The sequence below is a fragment of the Chamaea fasciata genome, unplaced genomic scaffold, assembly GCF_029207755.1.
Source record: "Chamaea fasciata isolate MVZ Bird 193981 ecotype frontalis unplaced genomic scaffold, bChaFas1.0.hap1 SCAF_10, whole genome shotgun sequence".
NCBI lineage: Eukaryota > Metazoa > Chordata > Aves > Passeriformes > Sylviidae > Chamaea > Chamaea fasciata.
This window is the reverse complement of record NW_027094095.1, coordinates 26,506,662-26,528,880: the sequence shown is the minus strand read 5'-3', so window position 1 is coordinate 26,528,880 and position 22,219 is coordinate 26,506,662. Positions and strand designations below refer to the sequence as shown.

The 22,219-nt window shown below is 38.3% G+C and overlaps 1 protein-coding gene across 2 annotated transcripts in view; it reads left to right on the top strand.

The window, feature by feature from the left end:
- FAF1 (Fas associated factor 1) overlaps positions 1-22,219 on the top strand; it is a 151,291-nt gene that overhangs the window by 17,900 nt on the left and 111,172 nt on the right. For both annotated transcript variants that reach the window (XM_066192794.1, XM_066192795.1), the window contains exons 3-6: positions 14,355-14,401; positions 17,218-17,426; positions 20,560-20,651; positions 20,996-21,084. In XM_066192794.1, coding sequence (XP_066048891.1) covers positions 14,355-14,401; positions 17,218-17,426; positions 20,560-20,651; positions 20,996-21,084 — 437 coding nt within the window. The remainder of the gene's footprint in view (positions 1-14,354; positions 14,402-17,217; positions 17,427-20,559; positions 20,652-20,995; positions 21,085-22,219) is intronic.

The following is a 22,219-nucleotide window of genomic DNA, read 5'->3' as shown; positions in this document are numbered from 1 at the left end:
TTGTGAAGTTCCCAATACAACCATTAGATCTGTTGGATGTGGTTTTGGGGGATTTGTAAATTGTGTGCATTACAATAAATGCTCAACAGGTTGGGTTGAATGGGAGAACTGTCATGAAAAATGGTCAGAACATAGAAGTCTCTTCTGAGACTCCAGAATGAGCAGAAAGCAAAGTGAAGTTTCTAAAGCTATGAGAACACCTTTAAATACTTAATTTTATTAGTGATTACTAGGTGATCTAGAGGTAGAATATAGAGAGGAAAGAAATAATAACCAAATAGGCAAATTTAAAAAGGCATAGGGTTATGCCTTTTTTAAAGTAAGAAATGGTAGAAAATTAGGAATGCAAGAGGTACTTGAGCAAGGTACACAGTTTTTGAAACTAGGCAGAAGATGAATGAGAGGAATATCTATGAAAAGGAAATGGTAAGTTGTAGAATTAAAAAAATAATATTGAGGAGACTGTAAGTGAAGGAGATGCCCTACGGGTCTGTCATTAATGGGACACTGTCTCATTTTTATTAAAAGCAGTCTTCTTGTAAAAAAAGGAGTGGGAGAGAAAGCCAAATCCTGCTAATCTAACAAGGAGGTAGAAGCAGGAGAATGAAGGAAAAGAAGATTGAAGAAAAGGAGTTCCTGGGGTGAGACCGAATCAAATATCTCTGTTAGGCAGGGGTTTTTAGCATTTCAAAAGAACTTGAGGAAAGGCTCATGACTTATGAGAAATGTAGCATTTTTTTTATTTTGGAAATAAAAGTGCATGATCCACGTGTGGTGGGGTTTTTTTTTTGGTTTGTGTTGGGTTGTTTTGTACCTTAGGTTGAGTAGTCAAGTACTGATTCAGTGCCTATAAATTGGGGAGTGTTTGTTTTAATTCAGCCAGAAGGTCTTGAGGTTTTTTTTTTGGCTGAGATGAAAAATTAAAGAAATCCTTTTGTTTGGCACTAAATATGTAGTTCAACTCAGAGCAAAACTTTTTTTGATTTCTAAAGAAAACCAAACTTGAAGAACTTGGTTCACAATTCATGAAAGCAGTAGTGAAGTAATGATGATTTTGGTAAGGGCTCCTCTGCCATCCTTTGGCCCCCAGTGTTAGGTAAATGGGAAGAACACAATTCCTGTTTTCTCTAATTTCACTTTGTTTTGTGCATCTGATTCAGAGGCTTTGAAATGTCGATTCCTTTACTTCTGTGATGTTGGAAGTAAAATCATGAGTCAGTATTTGATGAGGAAATCTTCTGTGAGGCAGCCAGGCTAATAAGTAGAAAGCTAAGCAAATCCCATTTGATGTCATCAAACAGAGTTCAGGGGCACTCCTACAGTAAAAGGGGGAAAAACCAAAACCTTAAGTTCTTGTCTCAAAGAGATTGTTTACTCTTGCTTTTCACTCAGCCTGTCTGTATCTCAATTCCATGTTCCTGTTTGGGAAAAGAAGTCGTGCATTATCAGAGGCTGTGCTAAAAACCCAGGTTGAAGATTCCCTTGGGCACCTGTTGCTTCTTGAACTCTCTAACACTCAGCTCAGGGGCGTTGTTATTTCTCTGGAACTTCAGCCAAAACAACCAAAAGAAGGAGCCCTGCTGAGCTGGAAAGCAGAAGGATCCCAAACAGAAACAGGGAAGTAGGCACTGACACGGGCTGACAGAGAAGTACATCAGAATGCACAGAGACAGCAGAGGCTGAGTTCAAAAAACAAGTTTCTTACATTGTGCTACAACTACTACGTGTTTGTGTAAGGATTGTGTTTTCTAAGGATTACTTTGTTTGCGCTGAAGAAATATTCCTGCTGCTTACTTTGTCCCTGCATTTTTTCCCCTGGTCTTGCTAGAATTTATTATTAGGGGTTAAAATGTCACCAGTGTCCTTCCTATTATTGTTACTATGTTCTATATCTTTTGGACATTTGGTTTTACCTTTAAACAAAGCTAAACCTGGGTTAGGTGTAAGGCTCTCCTTTGTTGGTTTAGTTTTTCTAATAGTCACTTCTGTTTTTTGCTAAGAGTTAAACAGAATTCCTTTTTCTTTTCAGTTTGGAACTGAAATGTCAGCTTCCTATTTTTGAACTTTAAAAGATTACTTACCCCCAGTTAGAGGTCTTCTGATCCAGTATATGGGATACTCTATGACAATATAAACTGCCTCTCATTTATCTGGAGTTTGGTACTAAATCAACTGGATTTAAATGTCTCAGAGTTGTATATGTTTTATAGTGTTCAAAGCACTTGTATATGTTTTGCAGTATCTGCTTGAAGCAGTATGGGAAGCTGTCTTTCATGAATGTTTGGTCCCTTGGCTTTGTTCAAGTGCTGAAAATAAAATCAGTCACAAGAGTGCTGCGGAGGAATTCATATGCAGCAACAGTGTAAAAATTGCTTGGTGGGATCATGAAGCCTAATTTTGCCTATAATTATTTCCCCTCTGCTGCATAGGACTTGGCCTTTGTGGTGGTCTGCTGCATGTAGAGCAGCTTAGGGTTTTTCTGTGTTAGAACACTGTAGCCTAATTACAGGGCTTATTATAGGCTGGGCGACGAAATGTTTCAGATGTTCTGTGAGATACAGAAGATCAGCATAGATAATATAATGATCTCTTCAGGCATTCTGCTATAAATGGATCCAGCTCTCTTAAGCCTCCCAGGGTCGCTGTTATGTTATTTCCTGAGTGTCATTTCTTTCAGCTCTTATTAATTTACAGTAATTTTTACCATCTGAGGAAGCAGAAGTTAGGAATTTCTGTCCGTTGTAAACTCTGATGGTTTTGTAGCTTCCCCATTTAGACTCTGACCTTCTCTTTTGGCATGGGAAGGTAAGAATGACAGATAAATATATCTTAAACTTCGTGTCAAAACAATAAAAAAAAAGTGTGAAAAATCCCAACTCTGTGTCTGTTGAAATGTTTCTGATGATGGTACGTATTTAAAAGAAAATCACCCATTAGTGACTTGACCTTATGCAGTGTGGACCTTGGTATATGTGAGATTATTACACAGGTGAGAGCTCTCTGCTCTCTTGAGATCCAGTGCTTGAATCTGTGCATCGAAGTATGTGAAGTGGTCTGCTCTACCTTTCACAGATTTAATGAAAAATTCAAGTCCTTCATATGCAGCATGACTTTATATTCTGTACTGGTAATCAGAACAGGATTTCTGAACGAAAAGCAGGATTCACCACACTTAATTTTCTGCTTTTTCAGGATGGCCATTTCTGTTGTTACTCCTATTCTCTAGTTTAAAATCGGGGTTTTTTTTCATGTCTTTTCCAAGAGACATTGTAATATAGGTATTTTTTAGCATTGCTTTAAGAAGAAAATAAATTTCATCAAAATGTCAGGGAGAGAGGGGCATTTATTATCCAATATTCACTTTACTTGTAAATGTGCATATAATGATTGTATATATATATATATATAAAAATCCCGCTGTTTTTTATTTTCAAAATGACCTTTGTGCCTTCCTGCTATACTTGACTTGATTAATCTATTGATTATTCTCTAGTAGAGCATCAAAGCACAGTATGACTTCAGTAAAACTCCAGTTTAGTGCACCTGGAGATGGGATGACTTGCAGTTCCTGTTATACTCAGGTTCCAGGAATCACCTGACAGGAAGTGATTCTCTATCTTGGAAGGAGAAATTGTATATTTTGAATATCTGTTTTTATAAAGCTTCAACTCTCAAACAGAACTTTTAATTTTAAATTACGAACTTAGACAGACGGAGGCTTTTTTGCATCTTGCTTGTAAACTTCTTGGAAAATAGTATTTGTCAGACAGGATTTTTTTTTTTTTAATTTAAAGTATCAATTTTGTATATGTGTATTTACATCTATGTAATGTCTTTTGGAAAAAAGTAACTGAAAAGACAAAAAAAATGGAACTGAGAAAAGTCAGGTAGGACTTGGCAATATTTAATTTCTCTTGGAGGTGCTCATTTAGGTGGGAATGGCAAAAAATGGGCTTTTGACAGTTGTCAGCAATCTGTTATTTGTATCTCTTACCGTGCTCTAACCAGTAACAATCCTTTTGTTGCAAGGTGTAGCAAATTTCAGCAGGAGCTGGTAGAACTGGTACACTAACATTGTCTTTTGTCTCTGTTTCTCTTTGGTTTGCCCTGCTACAGCTTCGGTGTGATGTCTCTCTGTATGTTATTTTGACTGATTTGAATTAGTCTGCCTCCAGAAACTAGGTGATTAATTTGAGTTTGGCACACAGCCCTTTCTTTTCCTTAAATGTGGGGCGGTGTTCAGTGTATGTTTATGTCATGTGTTCAGCAGCTCTCCTGTTGCCTTGCAGGCAGGCTGTGTTTCAGTGGCTGGGAACCAGGACTGCACTTTATGGTGATGGTGTTCATCACACCAGCCCTTTTATTTTGTATTGCTGACCTGCTGTTTTCTTTACTTTAGAATTGCATACTGAATATGGCACATATTTGACAGCAGTCGCTGTGGGACCAGTGAGAGGTTCAGGGTATATTCCTCTCATTAGGACTAAATCTGAGGGATTTTCGCTGTTAGGAACATGGGCTTGTCTGTGTATTAATAACGTTCTCCCTGTAGTCAAATTAGCAGTCACATCTGCCTACTGGAAGCAGAGGTTTGTGTCCCTTTTCTTTTTCTTTAAGGAGCATTTAAAGTTTTGTTTTAGGCAGGTGTTCTCTTGTGGATCTTGGTGTCCTGTGGAAAATGTTCTTGTTAGCTGAGCAGGTTCATACTCACTGTTACTACAGTGAGGAGCCTGTGCAGCATTCATAGCCCTGCTGCCAGCAGAGGGAAGGAAGAAGGAAGCCCTGAGTGAGTTAATCCCAAGGAGTGTTGGTGGATGGGCATCCCACTGCTGGAGGCATCCCATGGGCATGGTGCCTGTTCTCCAGGAAATTCAGGAGTTGCAGGTTTTTTTATGTGTTCAACTGCAGCGTCAATCTCTCCTAGTAGGACACAATTGTATGTGAACTTGTCTTTTACAAGGGGCTATAGAAATCCCCTTGGGAAATCTTTACGGTGTTTTCTGTTAAATTAGGGATCCCTGCTTGCAAAAATTGTTGTATTTCTCATTCTCTGTATTTCCTGCTTTTTGCAGCTTTCAAAGTGACGTTTCTGTGTCTTTGAGTAAGCTCAGATGGATGCTGTGTATTTTATGCAGCTGGGTGGTAGCACCGAAGACGTGTTGATTCCTTAAAACAGTATTGAATTAATTGTTTTACTTGCTTTCAAATGCCTTAATCTTTGATAAAACACATTTCCTTTTATTGTATTTTTTTCATGGAAGATTATATGAAATGTGTAGGTCTATAGGCAGTTGTAATCATGGTATGGCTTTCCACATAGCTGTTAGTACAGCTGTATTCATCCCTTTTAAAAAAACCACAAAACAACCCCCAAAAACCTGCTTTATTCATGTGAAGGTAACAAAGGGGTTGTGATTATGTGTTTCATGGCTGTATTTTGTTGCTGTGATGATGTATATGAAATTTTAGTTCTCTTTCTGACCTGAAAGAGAGTGGAGAAGATTTTTAGGTAAAGTTTCGATGGCAGTATTGTAAAGTAAAAGGTAAATTAGTTACTTAAGAAATAACCTCAAGTTTTTCTTGTACAGTGATCAAACAAGCACTAAATTTAGATTTCTGTTCATGGTTAAAGACTCTTGTTTATTTTAACAGAGAATTTTTTGTTCTGAGAATAAACAAAAAGCAGCACCTGAGATCTCAGTACTGCCTGCTAGTACTGCTGCAGCTCTATGGATGCATCACCCACCTACCTTAGTTTTTACAAATGCCTTTTTTAGAGGTGCTACCTCAGTGTCGGTAGTTTCTATGAAGATTGCTTAGCATTCATTTGTCCTGAGACGTTCAAGTTTCAGAACAAATTTCTAGAATATACTAGTAGTGAATCGGCTGGTATGAGGTATCTGTAGTTTATTACCCTGTGACTAGTTGAGCTAAAAATTGCACACATCTTATAAACATGTGTTTGACAAGTGTTTAGTCTGTCATTGAGTCATGTTGGGACTGTGTGAGCAGGAGAAAAATTAAGTAGTTTATTTAGGAACCAGCATCTGTGCCAGTGCTGTGGCTATTTTGCAAGTGAACCTTACTTGTGAAAAATTTTACCACAAAAGCTAGGAGCCATCTAGAGCCATCAGACTTTCCAAGCAGAGTGTCTTAAAAATGGATTTACTTAAAATACTGTTGAATATCTCAACAGTTTCTAGTTTTATTTAAATAAAGTCTCCTTAGCCTGTCCTGGAAGCCCTGGGTTGCTGCCCCTCCAGCAGTACAGCACAGGCTGTTGGAAGAATACTGAGACAACTTGCAGGTTACATACTTCATCTTGGCATTTTCTGCTTTCCAAACTTTTAAGCTAAATCTTGCATAATTATGTTTTTATTATGGATTAGTGATTAGGCAGTTGGCTGACTGCAGCTGGAGTCGTTGGAACACTGCTGATGTTTCATGCTATTATGGCTTTTCAGTGAAGGGGCCTTAGGCTTTTAGCAGTGCCTCTATGAATTTTTGTGTCCTGAGTCCTTATGTTCTGTAATTTCTTCCCTGGTAGTACTTCTTAAGAGGTAATATGCTAGGAGAATGAATGGCTAAAAAAAACCCACCTTTTTTTTTTTTTTTTAATGACTAAACAAAAGAAAATATGATGTAGCTTATCCCTAAACTTTGCATTGCCATTCAAATTTACATAAAGTAACTAGGAGAGGTGTAAAAATACATGCGTTCAGAATATTTTCCAATATTCGTATCAAGGCATAGCCTTTGATTTATCTGACTCTCTTGCTTTCTATCTATTAACATTTTAAGGAGTAATAAAATATGTTTTGGTTTTCAGCGTGAACATTCCTTTCTTTTAGAAGGTGAGGCAGCATTAGTGTCAAAGTTGAGACATTAATGTCCAAGACCAAGGTAGTTGTGTGTCTGAGTAGCAGACACCTCCTGGGCTACTTTCCCTTTCTATTGAATGAGTTTTGAGTGGCTTTTTGAGGGTAGCTTGTTTTCCATTATTCCAGCTGAGCTAGAGTCAGCTTAGGTACTGCTGATCCTTAATCTTCTTAGAAATCTGTACACGTTCTTTACTTTCACTATGCCAGGAAAACACATTCAGTTATGAATTTTTGATTTCCATTGCACTTTGTTTGGGGAATTAGGCAGTGACGATATAAAAATTAAGGAACTGTGCAAAATGTAGTGTTTTGGGGTTTTTTTCCTTAGAATTTTAGAAGTATATCCAACTGTTGAAAGGCTTCCTAATGCATTTAGGCATATTGTAGGAGTGGCAGGAAAAAAATTGCTGAAGCCACCAAAGATGTAGGGAGAAATGGGAAACCACATCTAGAGTGTTAATTGTAAACTATTTCAACGCGTGCTCTCTTGCTGATGAAGTGAATCATCTGTGTGAATGTATTCATGTGGCATTTTTTGATGAAATGTTAATTTTTTTCTTTATTAGCGATTCTATTGTTTTGCAGCTTTTCATGAAGTATATTTGTTGTAAAGAAAGCAAGCTGAAATAAAGCAGAATGCATAGAAGACATTTCATTGTAGTTCAATTACAGTTTTTGGTTAAATTTTAACCACCATGGGGACAAATGTTGTCATTCTGTGTAAACTTTGTGGGTGTAACTTCACGTCTAGCACTTGGAAATACTTTTGAGACTTGCAAAGCTGGGGAGATGCCAGCAAGTATAACATAAGCTACAGGAAAAAGCTGACTCATTCCTTTGCCTTGAAAAGCCTGCCAAAAATAACACAGGTAGAGATTGCTTCTCTTACTACTGAGGCACAATTAGTAATTTTGTTATTTAAATATTACTGAGTTAATTTAAAAGTCTAAATGGAATAATATTTTTTATTACTGAAACTCATAGCAGTCAATTTTTGTGACCTCTGAAAGTAATGGTTTCGAAGTAGCTGTGTGTAAAAAGCCTCTTTCTGTTTTAAGTGATTGCTATTTCTGCAGAAGGTTTCATGGAATTTCTTGTTTAGAATACACATCTCGGACTTGCTTGTAACAGGTGAGATTTGATGGTTGCATGAAGCTGTTCAGAAACCACGTTCCTCTGCTTGGGAATCTCAGAGTCCGATCTGGATGTCCTGGGGCAGAAAGAAATGGTGGTAATTGATACAGCTGGTTTCAGGAAACCTGTGTTGTATTAATCCACATGGACTGCAGTATTTGACTAATACTTGCAGGATGTTTTTGTCAGCACCAGTTGCTAAAACTTCTGCTGTTTATTCTGGAATTTTCTGCTTTTTTTATTGGTGTAAACTGATTGCAAGAGAAGTCTGTGCATGGTCTTTTATCCACTTTCCCAAAATCACAGTATGAGCAGGTCAGGACAAGTGTTTTGATGTGTTTGCACCTGCCAGTACCCATTATTACCAGTTCTGTTGAAAATTAGCCCAAATTAGTATTTGCTAAAAAGAAAGTTATTAGAGGAACATTATTTCAAAATGTTTACTGTTGTTACTGAAATATATGCATATAGCAGAGGCTTGTTAGTTTCATTTTAAGAAATACTTTTGTGTTCAAAAGGAACTAATCTTTGCATTTCTCCTGTTTTGCTTTGCTGTTGCATGTGAAAATATGTTCCTTTGTCACTTAGATTGACGGTTTGGAAGCAGTTTGAAATTCGCTTTTGCTTTTTCAGTTCTTTCATGGATCCTTTGTCTCATTAATGCTTTCCTTTATCATTTAATTATTTGTTTTTCTTCTTTCTGAATAATATTTGTTCAGTTTTGGGTTTTGTTTCCTTTCTTTTAAAAACCCTCTTCTCTCCATTGTAGAAAGCATTTGGAGTTCTCTTGTCCATTTATTTTGTTTCAACATCAAATAAAAAATGGATTTTAAATCTTTAGGATAAAAAGTTGATCATGTGAAAGCAGAAAATTAGAGTAGAAGTACTGTATGTCAGGGAGAATATCACATTTAGCTCAAATTAGGAGTAGAATTATGTGCAATAGACTGACAATTGTAAACAAGAGTATTATTAATGGCCTGTTTTGTGCTGTGGAAATATATAATAAAATACAAAAGACAAATATTTTTTAAAATTTATTATTGATTACTTAATGAGGGATTTTGGGTATATTTCATTATACTTTTTAAAATTGAGCAGATCTTGAGTGATCCTCTAGCACAGATGAATACAGGTAAATATTTCCAAAATCTAACAGCTGAGTTTTTTTATTCTGCAGAAATCAAAACCACAGTATGTTTGTCTTGTGTGTCTTTTTGCCCTCTGTAGTGACTTTTGTATGTAAGTTTTGGCATTATATTCACTTAAATAATCAGAAAAAATGAATCTTAAGATTAAATGCTGAAAGAGTCAAATACTAAAATGAGTTTTTCTTTGTTCTGAGTACGAAACAACAAAATGCCCGTGTTTTTTGTTATAATTTTAAATACTGTCCTACAAGCCGCTAACACCTCTTCCTGTCTTTGCTTCTGCTGGTGTAGAAAACAGCATGGGGTAAACTTTCTGCATTTGTGATTTGAGAGAAATTGTTTTTATCTCGAGAAGATGCTAAGTATGTAACAGGAAGGAGAAGCAAAATGAACAGTAAAGGCACAAAATGCAGAACTTTGTTTTTTTAGCTTGCCAGATGTGTTAAACCAAAAGTAAAACATGAGTTTTTAGCATCTGAGGGAGAATATAGATTTTTGAAAGTCATGATAAACGAATGCTCTCCTCATCTCAAAGCTTTTACTGAGTGGCACAGAAATAATTAAATATGTGGTTTATGAGGTTATTGCCTGAAATTGAATACATGAAAAATTTAATAGTGTAAATCTGAATGTGTCAGAAAATCAGGGGATTGGAAGAAAACGCCCCATGAGCAAGTTACTCTGTTATAATTCCCTGTGACTTTCTGAAGCACTTGATGCCATTTGGTTGGACATCTCTGGGATTTGGATCATCTGCCGTGGCAGTTCCTATTACCGTGTCTCGAGGTCTCATTTGTATACTGTGTTTGTTTAATGTAAACCTCCTCAGGTTTTAGCTAAACAAATGTAAAGCTCTTCGAGGGCTTTGATGAGTAGACTCAAGTGGTCTCACTTGCTGAATGCAGTCAAACCTAAATAAGGCTTTTGGGATTCTCTGGGAGCAGCTTGTGCTGTTGTGTTAAGCTGGTTTGGTTGTTTTTCCCAGTGAAACTCGTGCATCTCTCAGGTGTGCAGGTTATTTACATCTCTCCAGCCTCTTCCTCTGAGAGGGTTGTTCTTCCAGCACTCTGCTGCTCCAGCTTGCTTTCTCCTTTTGCTTATGGGTGTGTTTTCTAGTGCCCTGCTTTGGAGAGTTGATCTTGTGTTGTGCTTCATTAAACCTCTTGCTCTTGGCTGGAAAAGGGCAAAGGGGAAATTTTAAGGGATCTGTATCTGTCAGCCAAAACCATTGCGTGCTGTGGAGGTTGGGAAGGAGAGGGGGGGAACAAGAAATGGCTGCTGAGGAAAAGCTCCCTCCTCACCCATTGCAAAAGCCTTTAACTGCTTTTTTGCCTGGGCCTGTCTTCAACTCTTAATTCATCTAAACATCCCCTTTTAATTCTGGAAATTTAAAAACTACTACCCATCCGTTGTTCGTGAAGAGGAAGGAACCCCTTGCCTCGTTTGAATATTCAATCAGTGTATGTAGACTTCTGCTTTTAACTGATACGATTGGTAAATCCAGTCCATCTTCAAGCTTTGTGAAAACCACTGAGTATTTACAACTTGGGAGTTGAATATTTGTGCTATCTAAAAACCCACATTATTCAAAGGACTCTGGCATGAGAGTCACTCTAAGATGTGCTTCATTGCTTTTAAATGGTTAGCACTAGAATTGTGTATTTTGAAGGAAGTTACTGACATTGTTGTTTCGTTAGATAATTAACGAATGGTAGGTCTTGGTTTTCTTTCTAACACTGTTTTGTACTTATGAAAGATAGTCACAATTAGTCAGAACTGACTCATCTAGTTAAGTCAATATTCCTTTGAGGAAAAGTTTTAAATTTCAGTCTGCTTCGCGGTGTTCTTTAGGTACCTAAATAATTTCAGAATGCCACAGATTTTTATGTTGCCCAAACTGTTAATGAATTTGGTAGCCTTTCATTTCTATTGCCTTTTTGTTCCCTATGTTTTCAGGAAACAAAAAAGTTGGATTTAATATATTTCAATACTGTAACTTAGAAGTGTGCTGCTGAAAAAAACACACCAGAAATATTGTTACTTTGAACCTTTGTAGTGGGCACTTGTCAGTGCATTGTTCTATCACATTTTTGACATCCTTTTAATTTAAACCCCCCCCCCCCCGGATTCACAGTATGTTTATCAAGATAACTTGTACTGTTGGATGGTGGAGTCACAGGTACTTGGGATTGAAAGTTGTTTCTGGATGTCTCTCTGGCCTGAAGCAGGTCCAATTAGGCCAGGTTATGCAGTCCTTAATGAATTTTTAAATAAGGTGTTCCAATTTATGGATATATGATTGATATCCCTAAACAAAATGCATAATTCAAGAAGAGCTACATTCAGTTTATAATTTAATGAGCTAAATTGTGGGCCTGGTAGTTGTTTGAAGGTTGTCATCCAAACAGAAATTTCTCTGTTTCAGGATGGGACAGTGTTATTTATGGTAGAATTCGTATATGGATAGCACAGAGACACACCTAGGATTCTTGGCTTTGGGAAAAATCTTCTGACTCCTCTCTAATTTTCCATTTAAGGTGAACTTCACTCTTTAAAAAGTGATAGCATTAGAAAGCTGTGGTACCCTGCATCCAGCCGGGACACTCGTGGATTTGCAGTGTGAGAGCAGCATAAGCACAAGGTGCTGTTTCCCTGGCGTCACTCTCAGCAGCAGGTTATTGGGAGCTGGAGGAGCTTTCTGATCCGGACATGGTTTCTCTGTATTAATAACCCATAAATAGATTTAATACACTGGTTATTAAAATTGTTTTGAGGGTAACACACATTTTTAATGACTATAAATTAGCCACACAGGGTGGTTTTGGTGATCAAAGATCCCTGTTTGGAGAGACAAAAAAATGTAGTATCTTGGAACGTTTGCATAACCATAGAGATGTGAGCCTCTCTCAAAGGGGGCTGACACTGGGGAAGAACAGCCTGGAACAGATCTTGCCTTAGTAACGTGTTCTTGTTTTAATTTCTTTTTTTTTTTTTTTTTTTTTTTTATAGTCACAACCTTCTCCCAATGAAATTCTAAAGCAGATGGTTGTTCCTTTTTCTTTTTTTCTTTGCAGGGTCTACTTATAGCTGTCGTGTTAGAACATGGATATTTAATATTTATGCAGTATGTACATATGCACTGCTACCATTTGCTGTCTACATTATTTTAGTCTTCCATCTTGCTTAACAAACAGTGTCTGGACTCTTTAGTTTTACAGTGTGGTTAATAGAGGTCTTTCCATCAAAAAAGTACATAATGCTTCTGCTGTTTTTTCTTACTCCTGTGCCCCTTAAATGTCATCAAGTTTACAAAACTGGGGGTATATGAACAAGTGCCTTATTCAGTTTTAAGGAAAATAGCTTGGAGCCTCTATCGTATTTAACCCCTCTAACTAGGCTCTGAAGAAGTTTGAGCTGATTTAATCCTCTGAGACAGAGCTTTGACAGAAGTGTGAAAATGCCACATTGCTGTATTTCTTCACAGCTGAAGCAGCTTCTTTTCCCCAAGCAAAGAGAGTGTTGTTTCACCAGCAGATCATTATTAGTGTAGGTTCTATGGTACGACACCTGTATTTGCTTTTTGTATCTTACAGATGCAAAATAAGGGATAATTTTGTCTCTCAGCCAGCTTTTTTCTGTTGATTGACAGGAATTAAATGTATATTGCTGAAGAGTATGGTAGGTAGAAGCCAATCCAGAAAAACCCAAATAAACCAAAACCTCCTACTCTTTCCTGGAGGTTTATTAGATGAACATGATCAAGAGCTGTGTATGACTGCAAAAACCACAATGATGATAAATCAGACACGTTGTTAAAAAGAAACCACTGATTATTGCCATGCACAGTGGATAAACTGATTTAAAAACTGATCTGGTGGGGAACTTTGTTTTTGCTGTAATTTGATACAGCCTCATGGGTTGTTGCTGCAGCTTATGGGTACCTCTGACCTTTTCCTTCCCTGCTTTTTAAATTATTATTTATGCAGTATTTGTTTCTAAATGCAGGGTAAATCTTACTGCAGTATCACAGTAATTTAGCTGAGTTCAGCAGTAAAACTTCCTGACTTCATGTAGCCTTAACTGTTAATGGAAATTGTAAAAAAGTCATGTTTATATATTCAGAGAAAAAGAAACGGTGGCATTTAAATCCTGATTACATCTATTTTTGTGTTTATTAAACCCTTACTTAAGCTACATTTTTTAAATGTTAGTTTGGACAAATGGTGTTGATAGATGATGACGGTCAATAGTTCAGTCACAGGGTATGACTTTGTCCTCCTGGAGTACCAGAGATTCCATGAACTGCTAAACATCGGTGTTCCCTCCTTTGCTGGGGACCAGACACTGATTCACCAGGTGTTCTGACCCACCAGGTCAGGTATATCTGACTTATGAGGATGGATATTAGAAGTGGTGAGGTTAGAAAATGGATGAGTTGCTGCTGGTACAGGAGAAAATGGAGAGCAGTGGGATGCTACGAGCTCTCTTTAGTCTTGCTTTTAAGCCTTCTGATGATTTGGACAATGTGGAATGGTATTTAACTGCAGAAACCCTGCTTAAAAAACACTTCCATTTCTACCTGAGAATTGTTTAAATGTTTGGGATGGTCTCTTGTGTGTTTCCCTGGCAGCCTGAGGAGGCAGGGGTCTGTGTGTGTGAGCTGTAGGTGTGATGGAGCTGCTCTGGGGCAGCTGTTTGCACCAGCTCAGCAGCTGGTGAGCACATGGGGCTGGCAGCACGCAGGGTGTGTGCAGCTGGGCAGGTTTATGGCCTTGGCCGTGGCTGGTGCTTCTGGGGAACATCAGATTTTCTGTGTGGCTGCCTGGGCTGTGCACAGTTGGCTCTGTGTGTTTGGGAGCAATGTATCCCCTGTGTGTGTGAGTACCAGAGTGTTAGACTGACAGCCTGGGCCACGCAGTTTATTCCCAGGCATTCCACCTGGGAAATCCATCACTCACAAACAGGAGTCTGAGCTTCAGCTCATGTTTATTTTTCACTTAGATATGGGTTTTGTTTTATGTAGATACCATAATGATAAAATAATATCGTTCACCAAGAATATTCACTAAATAGAGAGCATTTTAGGGCATGTTTTGAAGCAAGCTGATCACTCTTTAAAACGTGTTGTTGAAGTTCTGATGTATTTTTGTTCTGCATGCTTAACTCAAAATTTGTTTTCTCTTTTCAGGCAGCTATAAATGGTGTTATACCACAAGAAAATGGCATTCTACAAAGGTAAGCACAGAGGGCTGGAGTAGTACATGCAGAGAATGATGCTGGGTAACAGTTACTTTTTTTTCCTTCCTGAATCCTAAGAAGATGACATAATTCTCCTTTTAAAGCTGTTTCTGGAGCTACAAATTCTATTCCTGGCAAAGCTGATTTAACATTCAGTTTTTCCCATACTGATAGAGGACTAGCTCAAACATTTATTCAAAATAGTTAACTTATTTTGAATTCACTGGTGGTTGGGTCATTCTTTGCAGGGTTGTCTCTTTACAAAGACTGGATGCTGGTATGCTTCTGGCTAAGTATTTCTTTTTCCTTATGCATTGTTAAAGGTATTGATATTCCATGCTTCCCTATTTCCGGCCAAAAACATTTGTACTTTTTTTTTTTTTTTAATTGAATTACAGGCAGCAGAAACTATGATAGACAAAGTAAGGTTGTTCCCTTCTAAAAGTAGTTTTACTGATTTTCTTTCAGCTTCTGAATTAAATTTTGGCTTGCATACTGATGCTTGGATATCTCGAAGTCACAGAAATTTGATCTTCTAAGTGCTGATGAGGCAATTGAAAACAGCAGAACAGGAATTGAGCTACCTGAGAGAGACAGTAAAACAGTGTTTAAAAAATTGTTCAGAAAAGAACTTCATGTACTATTTAAAAAATATTAATGATGAAGAAAGATACATAATGTAGGTAAAGTGGTGTTTGACATCTCTGTCAATACCTACTGAAGCTGTCATTCAATAGAGTTAGGTTTTGGTTGAGGATAAAACTATTTGCTCAGTAAAGTTACTAAATATATATTTACTGTAAGGCCTGTTTAGTTCATTTGAGATCAAATCTTGGTTGTGTGGAGCACTCTTTCTGCATATAAGTTGTGACCTCAAAGCATTTCTATCCAAAATACCAGAATGTTTGATTGAGTAAAAGAAGCTGGGGTATTGTTACAGTAGTTAATGCCTGTCTTCAATCACAAGGTGGTCCAGTGCCCACTTACATTTTTCTTTCACAGTAATTTATTAATTTTTAGAAATTATTAGATAGTCAAATGTGTTTCAAATGTGTATTTTTGTTACTTTGTTTTTGTCTTGTTTTGTATTCTTCCAGTGGAAGTGGTTTAAAGGGAGGCTCAGAAGATTGAGAAACCTGGTTTCCAGTGGTTTTCAGATAAGGCTTATTTTACTGATGTGAGGCTTTTTATGTTCTATTAGGAGTTGCTAGTCAGGTATGTAGGATGCCTTTTGTGGTGGAATCAAATAGAATTAATATAACTGGGCTTGCAGTAAGTTTATTTATTGAAGAGAAAAAAGTACACTTTGTTTTATAGTTCAGTTGCTTGTTTTGTAATCCTGTCCTGAGAACTGGGATATTCATTGCTTCTTGGGTCTACTAAAATAATTGTTACTTAACTGTACTTAATTCATACTTGTCCACCAGATTGAAAACAATAACACATCACTTGGTATTAATACTTTCTTAAATCCTGAAAATTATAGACTGTTTCCCATATTCTTCAGAGCTCTGACGTGGGCCTTTGACTTTTGAGCCATAGGTCTGAGAGTGTGGGTCTTTGTAGCTGGGCATTCATCCTTGTGAGCATGCTGATGTGAGAAGTGAAGGAGCCCCTTGTTTTACAAGCATAACATGTTTTTCTGTTTCAAATGTGAAAGGCACAATGATGGGATTTGCAATAGTTGAGTGCTGTTGCACTTCTGTGACATGCATGCCATCCACATTTGCACTTTTTAAAGTTCACACCTCCTCTAGATGACAGATTTTACTTGCTCTGTGAAGCGTTTCCACTGAGAATCTCATGGTATCTTTGAGAACAAAAGGAATTTTTCAGAAAGGTTCTGATAAAGAATGGAAATGAGGTATGTTGCAGCATTTCTGAAATCCACCATGAGATCTTGTAGCTGCCCAGCATCTTCCTCATAAGAACATCTAAAAGGCAACACCCCAGGCTTACCTGGTGAAGTTTCTTGCCTCACAAATTTGATTTCTGTACATCTTAGGGATTTTTTTTTTTTTTTGGCCTGGAATAATATTCCTGAAATGTCATATTTTGTTACACTTCTTTCCAATCCCAGTTACATGTTTCCCGTGGAGAGAGTTGCTGAGGAAGATGAAGTGCTTCTGGGTAGTGAGGGTTTTCCAGTTTATTCTGGCCTGTAATGCTGTGGGTGTCCTTGATTTGTGGTCACATCCTTATATGAACCTCCAGGAGCCTTGCAGGATTTGGAACTTGAAGGCAAGCTAGCATTCAGCATTGCATTACTGTTGTACTTCTAGGTGTTTTTTTTAAGCACATGCCTCATTATCCTAATTTATTTACCTTGAATGTATATCTATTTTCATATCTGACTTGTTTTTCACTAATTTGGTGTGGGAAAATACCTATCTGTGTGCAGAATTTTGAGCTGTATTTCTTATCCTCATTTCCACTGGATACTAGCCCAGTGATGTAGAAAGCTGGTCGTTGCCATGGTGCCAGTTTTTATATGGTCACAACACTCCTGGAACAGGAAATAATCCTTCTCCTCAAGATAATTCTGGTATTAATTACATTGTGGATTTTAAATGCCTGTTTGTCACCAATGCTGATCTCCTATAGCACTCCTGAGCCCTGAAATGTTAAAATTGCTAATACAGAAGGTGTTTTTTTCATTTCCAATGAGCAGTATTTTCAGATATGACAGCAATAATTCAAGAGGTGTGTGCTGGACTGTAGTAAGTGAACAATACTGTCATTTTGCTTTCCTAACTTCTGGTTAGACATGCCAAACTGTTCTGTTTAAATCACCTTATTTGCCTGTCTTTCAGTGAGTACGGTGTAGAGACTTTGCATGGACCAGCATATGGCCCCTCCAGTCACTCTGCTGCAGCTTCTTCAGCTCCTTCCTCCTCCTCAGCATTTCGCCATGTAGTGCCATCTAGACAAATAGTGGAAAGACAACCTCGAATGCTTGACTTCAGGGTTGAGTACAGAGACAGAAATGTGGATGTAGTACTTGAAGACAGCTCCTCAGTTGGTAAGGATTTGTAAAAATTAAATGAAAGCTGCTATCGTGAAACTGTTAAAGAGACAAACTGAAACGATTCAACCTCAGAAATCCAAGTCCTAAAGCAAAGCAGAACAAAACCCCTCAAAAAGAAAAAAGAAAAAAAAGATCCCCCCCTCCCCCCGAAAATGCAGCCTCCACATCTACTAACCGTTTTCAAATCTCTTTGCAGCTTTAAAAAAGCAAAATTTCACTAATCCATTGTAAAGGTTAGTGGTCTATCAAATATTTATTTTGAAATCTAGTTTTCTTATGAACTTGCTTCAGAAACAAAATGGAGATTAATGATTAAGTTGAGGCATGAAAATGTAATTTGGGGCAGGATTAGTGTAGATGCAAGCTATTTATAAGTGGATGATCTTGGCATTTCCTCTTTGAATCTGTATGGCGTCTCTTTCTGCACAGGATTAGTGACAAGATTAGAGGAATTCTTCCTGGCATGAAGAACTTGATTGCATTCTTCTGAGTTAATTTTTTTATTTGACTTTTTCATTCAAATTAAGATTAATTCTATCAGTTTTATTGTCTTTATCCTAAAATTGATGCATTTTGAAGCAGTATGTTAGAAGTATGCTATTGTTAGTGCTGCAGAGCGTGTTATTTTTTACATTCCCCAAACTGGGAATTAATTTACTTCTGCTAAGGATGAAAAGTATTTTCACTTTCTTATTTTTAGTGAAGAGCTTATACAGATCCAAATAAGGAGCTACGTGAAGAAATAGTTGGTGAAAGCAATTTTCCGTGCTGCAGCCTTTTGTCTGGGATGAAATTTGGAAATTGAAACTTTTGATCCTCACTGGGCTTTTCAGCAATGGATTTGGTGTTGGCTGGCGCCACCTAGCGGTGACTGGTTTGAGTTATTGATGGGTGTTCACGTTTTCCTTTGGGCTAAGTTACATCCATGGAAATCAGATCTCAGAATCTGATCAGATCAGAATTTTGCAGCTGTACCGCTGATTTTTCTTTTCTTATTAACTTCTTAATAGTTGGCTTTCACCTGAAAGTTGTAGAAGGGAAGAAGGCAGTTTGTGTAGAACTTCTGTCTGTATCGTGGTATATAAACATGAAGGGCAGCCTTGTGTTTGAAGTCCTGGGAGAAGTGAGCAAGGCAAATTTTAGAGCTTCAGCTGTGGACTTGAGGAAAGAATATTTTTTGCTTTTTCGGGGATCTGCTTGACAGGATCCCATGAGAGGCTGTCCAGGAGGGCACAGGGGGCCCTAGAGAGCTGGTTGATCTTCAAGGACAACCTCTTCAAAGCACAGGAACAGTTCCTTCCAACATGCAAGAGGAGCCAGCATGGCATAAGGCCAGCACAGAAGAAAAAAGCATTTCTGATTGAGCTAAATTCAAAAATAAAGTACCCAGAGATGGAAAGTAGTGATGGGTCCCAGCAGGAGCACAGAGATGTGCAGGTTTGAAGACCAAAGCTCAGGTGAAAGTGAATCCACTGAGGGTTTAGAAGGGTTTCTGTAAGTACAGTAGCATGAAGAGAAAAGGTAAGGCTAACGTGAACGTGTATTCAGTGGTGGTTGCTGAGCTTTGTCAGTGGGAAGATTATGGAGTAAATCTTTCTGGAAGCATTTTTTGAGCACAGGAGAGAAAAGAAGGGGATTTGCAACAGCCAGCATGGATTCACTAAAAGCAAATTGCACCTAATCAGTCAGCATTATTTGCCTTTTACAGTTTGATGACTGGCTTAGTGGACAAGGGGAGAGAATGTCACTGTGGCTTTAGTAAGGCCTTCAATGTACTCTGCTGTTGTGTTTTTCTAGTCATAATGTTAAGATAAAAACTGGATAAAAAACTGATCAAAATCAATCTTAATCTGCTCAGGGAAAGTGGCTGATATTCTGGAGGGCAGAGCTGCTGTTCAGCAGGTCCTGGACAGCCTGGAGAAATGGGCTGACAGGACCCTCCTGAAGTTCCAAGAAGATAAAGTTGGAGTCTTGTATCTGGCGTAGGATAACTCCATGTTATCCTCACCTGGCTGACAGCTGATGGGCTAGAAAACAATATGATAAAAGGGATCTTGGGTGCTTCAGCAATGAACTCCTGCAGTGAAGAAGACCTACCACGTCCCAGGCTTTGCTGGCGAGAGTGTAGCTGGTGGATCCCAGGAAATAGTTATTTCCCTCTATTCAGCACTTGCCAGACTGCATCTGGAACACTGTGTTGGGTTTTGAGGTGCCCACTACAGGAAAGGTGTTGACATCCTGCAGTAAGTCTGGTCAGGGTTCTGGAGCTCTGGGCTAACAGAAGGAGAGGTTCAGAGAAGAGGATTTGTTCAGCCTGGGGAGGAAAAGGGAAAGGTACAGACCTGACCTCTGTCTACAGCTGCCTGCTGGAGGATGTGGAGAAGATGGAGCCAGACTTGTCTTGGAGGTGCATGAGAATGGGAGGCAGTAGACACAACCTCAAAAATACATATTAAATAATTTTTTTTATTATTATTCATTATGAGGGTGGTGAAGTACTGAAACAGGTTGGCCAGAAAAGTTGTCAAACTTCCATCCTGATATGTTCAAGAGTCAGCTGGACAAGTCATTGACTAAACTGGTTTAATTAGACCTTTGAGTTGGTCTTGGGCCACATGAGCTCCAGATGTACCTTCCAGCCTGAATTATTTTATGACTGTAATAACTGCAGGGGCAGAAGAGCATCAAAAATGTACAAAACACTGCAAAAGCTGTCAGAGCAGTCAGCAGTTGTATGAACATTCCAGTTCTTTAGGTCTGCACTGATGATAATGAAATTTGGTATCAGAAATATGCACCCTCTCTGTTGCTGGCAAAGTCTGGTGCTCCAGATAGCACACAGCTGCAAATGTGTGTGTCTAGTATATATGGAGTGTAGAATTACCAATCTATATGTCCAAATCATCGGATCCTCGTGTGATTCTTCAATCATTCATGCTTTTTGATTGTTTTTTTAGGCTTCATTTGTCCTTTATTGTTTAAAGGGTATGTTACGAGGGTAACTAGACTAAAAATCCTTCCCATAGTAAATTTTTCCTTGCTCTTGTTTTTTTAAGTACAACTCATTGCTGTTTGAAATAAAGCAGTAAATGTGTGTATTTTATATATATTTTTTTTCTCTCTCTAGGAGATATCAAACATATTCTAGAAAATGAACTTCAGATTCCTGCATCTAAAATGCTGTTAAAAGGGTGGAAGACTGGAGATGTAGATGATAGTGTAAGTTTTCAACTGTGTTTTCAGTTAACTGAACTCAGTTTCAAACTGAGCATCTGTGGGTGGGGATTACAATGCAAGAATTGTTAGTTTCAAATAGTATCAGATGTCTTGGGTGGCACACAAAGAACTCTTAATCTAAAACATTGCAAAATAAAATCAGGACAAATCAGTTTGTGTTTGGTTTGTATATAATGTGGCCCATCTACAAAAATGATGTTTTTAAGTAACAGGAAGCGTATCTTGAAACAAAGTATTTGGTGATATTGTAAATATATACCTGTAATTAAAAAAAAAAGTCAGAATTGGTAAATGTGTTATATTTATAATGGTTTTTCTCCCCTCAGACTGTTTTAAAAAGCCTACACTTGCCAAAAAATAATAGTCTTTATGTTCTAACACCTGACCTGCCTCCTCCTTCTTCAAGTCATTCTGGGTAAGTCTTTTGGCCATCAGTTCTATTTGTATGGTTTGGGGTTTTTTTGTGGTTTTTATGAAGCCATGTGTGTATTTGCAGGAATCTGCAGTCAGTAAATACAAAGTGTTTTCATTGCACTAGTGACTGTTGGGAAGAACTAACTCATCTCATTGAAAAGAAGCTTGTTGGGGTTTTTAAAATTTTGGTGGGGTACGTGAACCTCTTAGGTACATACAGAATTTTACATCTCTCAGAAGTGATGACTTTAATTTAACAGAAATCTGGTCCTTGTGGAAATGAGAGCTGGCCTTGCATAAGTTGCTGCTTTATGTTGATCCATTTAATGTATCTTATAAATCTGTATAAATCATTCCCATCAGATCAGAATTTTCTGCATGAAATGTTTGTTCCATTATTTTATCTTGTACTTTTAAAATGTGTGTAGTTAGGCTGAATAATTAATTTCCTTTAATTGAGCAGGATATTTTTATTACTGATTTGAACACTCAAGAAGTAAGCAGTGTGTTCATATGTCACAGAATCGTCAAAGCTGGAAGAGATCTTCAGGATTACCTAGTTCAATCCACCATAATCACCCTGAAACATATTCCCAAGTGCCACCTGCAGAGCTCTCTTGAACACTTCCTGACTCCATGACATCCCTGGGCAACTTAATCCAATGATTAACCACTCTTTCAGGGAAAGATATTTTTCTAATACCTAATCTGAACTTGCTGTAGTGCAATTTAAGGCCATTTCTTCTTATCCTTCCACTTGAGACGTGGCAGTGGAGACAGCTGGCTCCAGCCTCTTTTTGGGGAGTTTTGAGAGTGAGAAGGTCCCCCCTGAGCTAAAGGGGTTCTCCAGGCTGAACACCCCGGGCTCCCTCACTCACTGCTCCCTGGACTTTCCCTCCAGACACTTCCCCAGCTCCGTTCCCTTCTCTGGAGCTGCTCCAGCCCCTCATTGTCCTTCCGAACTGCGGGGCCAGAGCTGGGCTCAGCTCTCGAGGTGTGGCCACAGCAGTGCCGAGGAGAGGGGACAGTCACTGCCCTGCTCCCGGTACAATCCAGGTACCACTGCCCTTCCTGCCCACCTGGGCATGGTTCAGCCACCGGCGCCCCCAGGGCTCTTTCTGCTGTCAGGGAATATT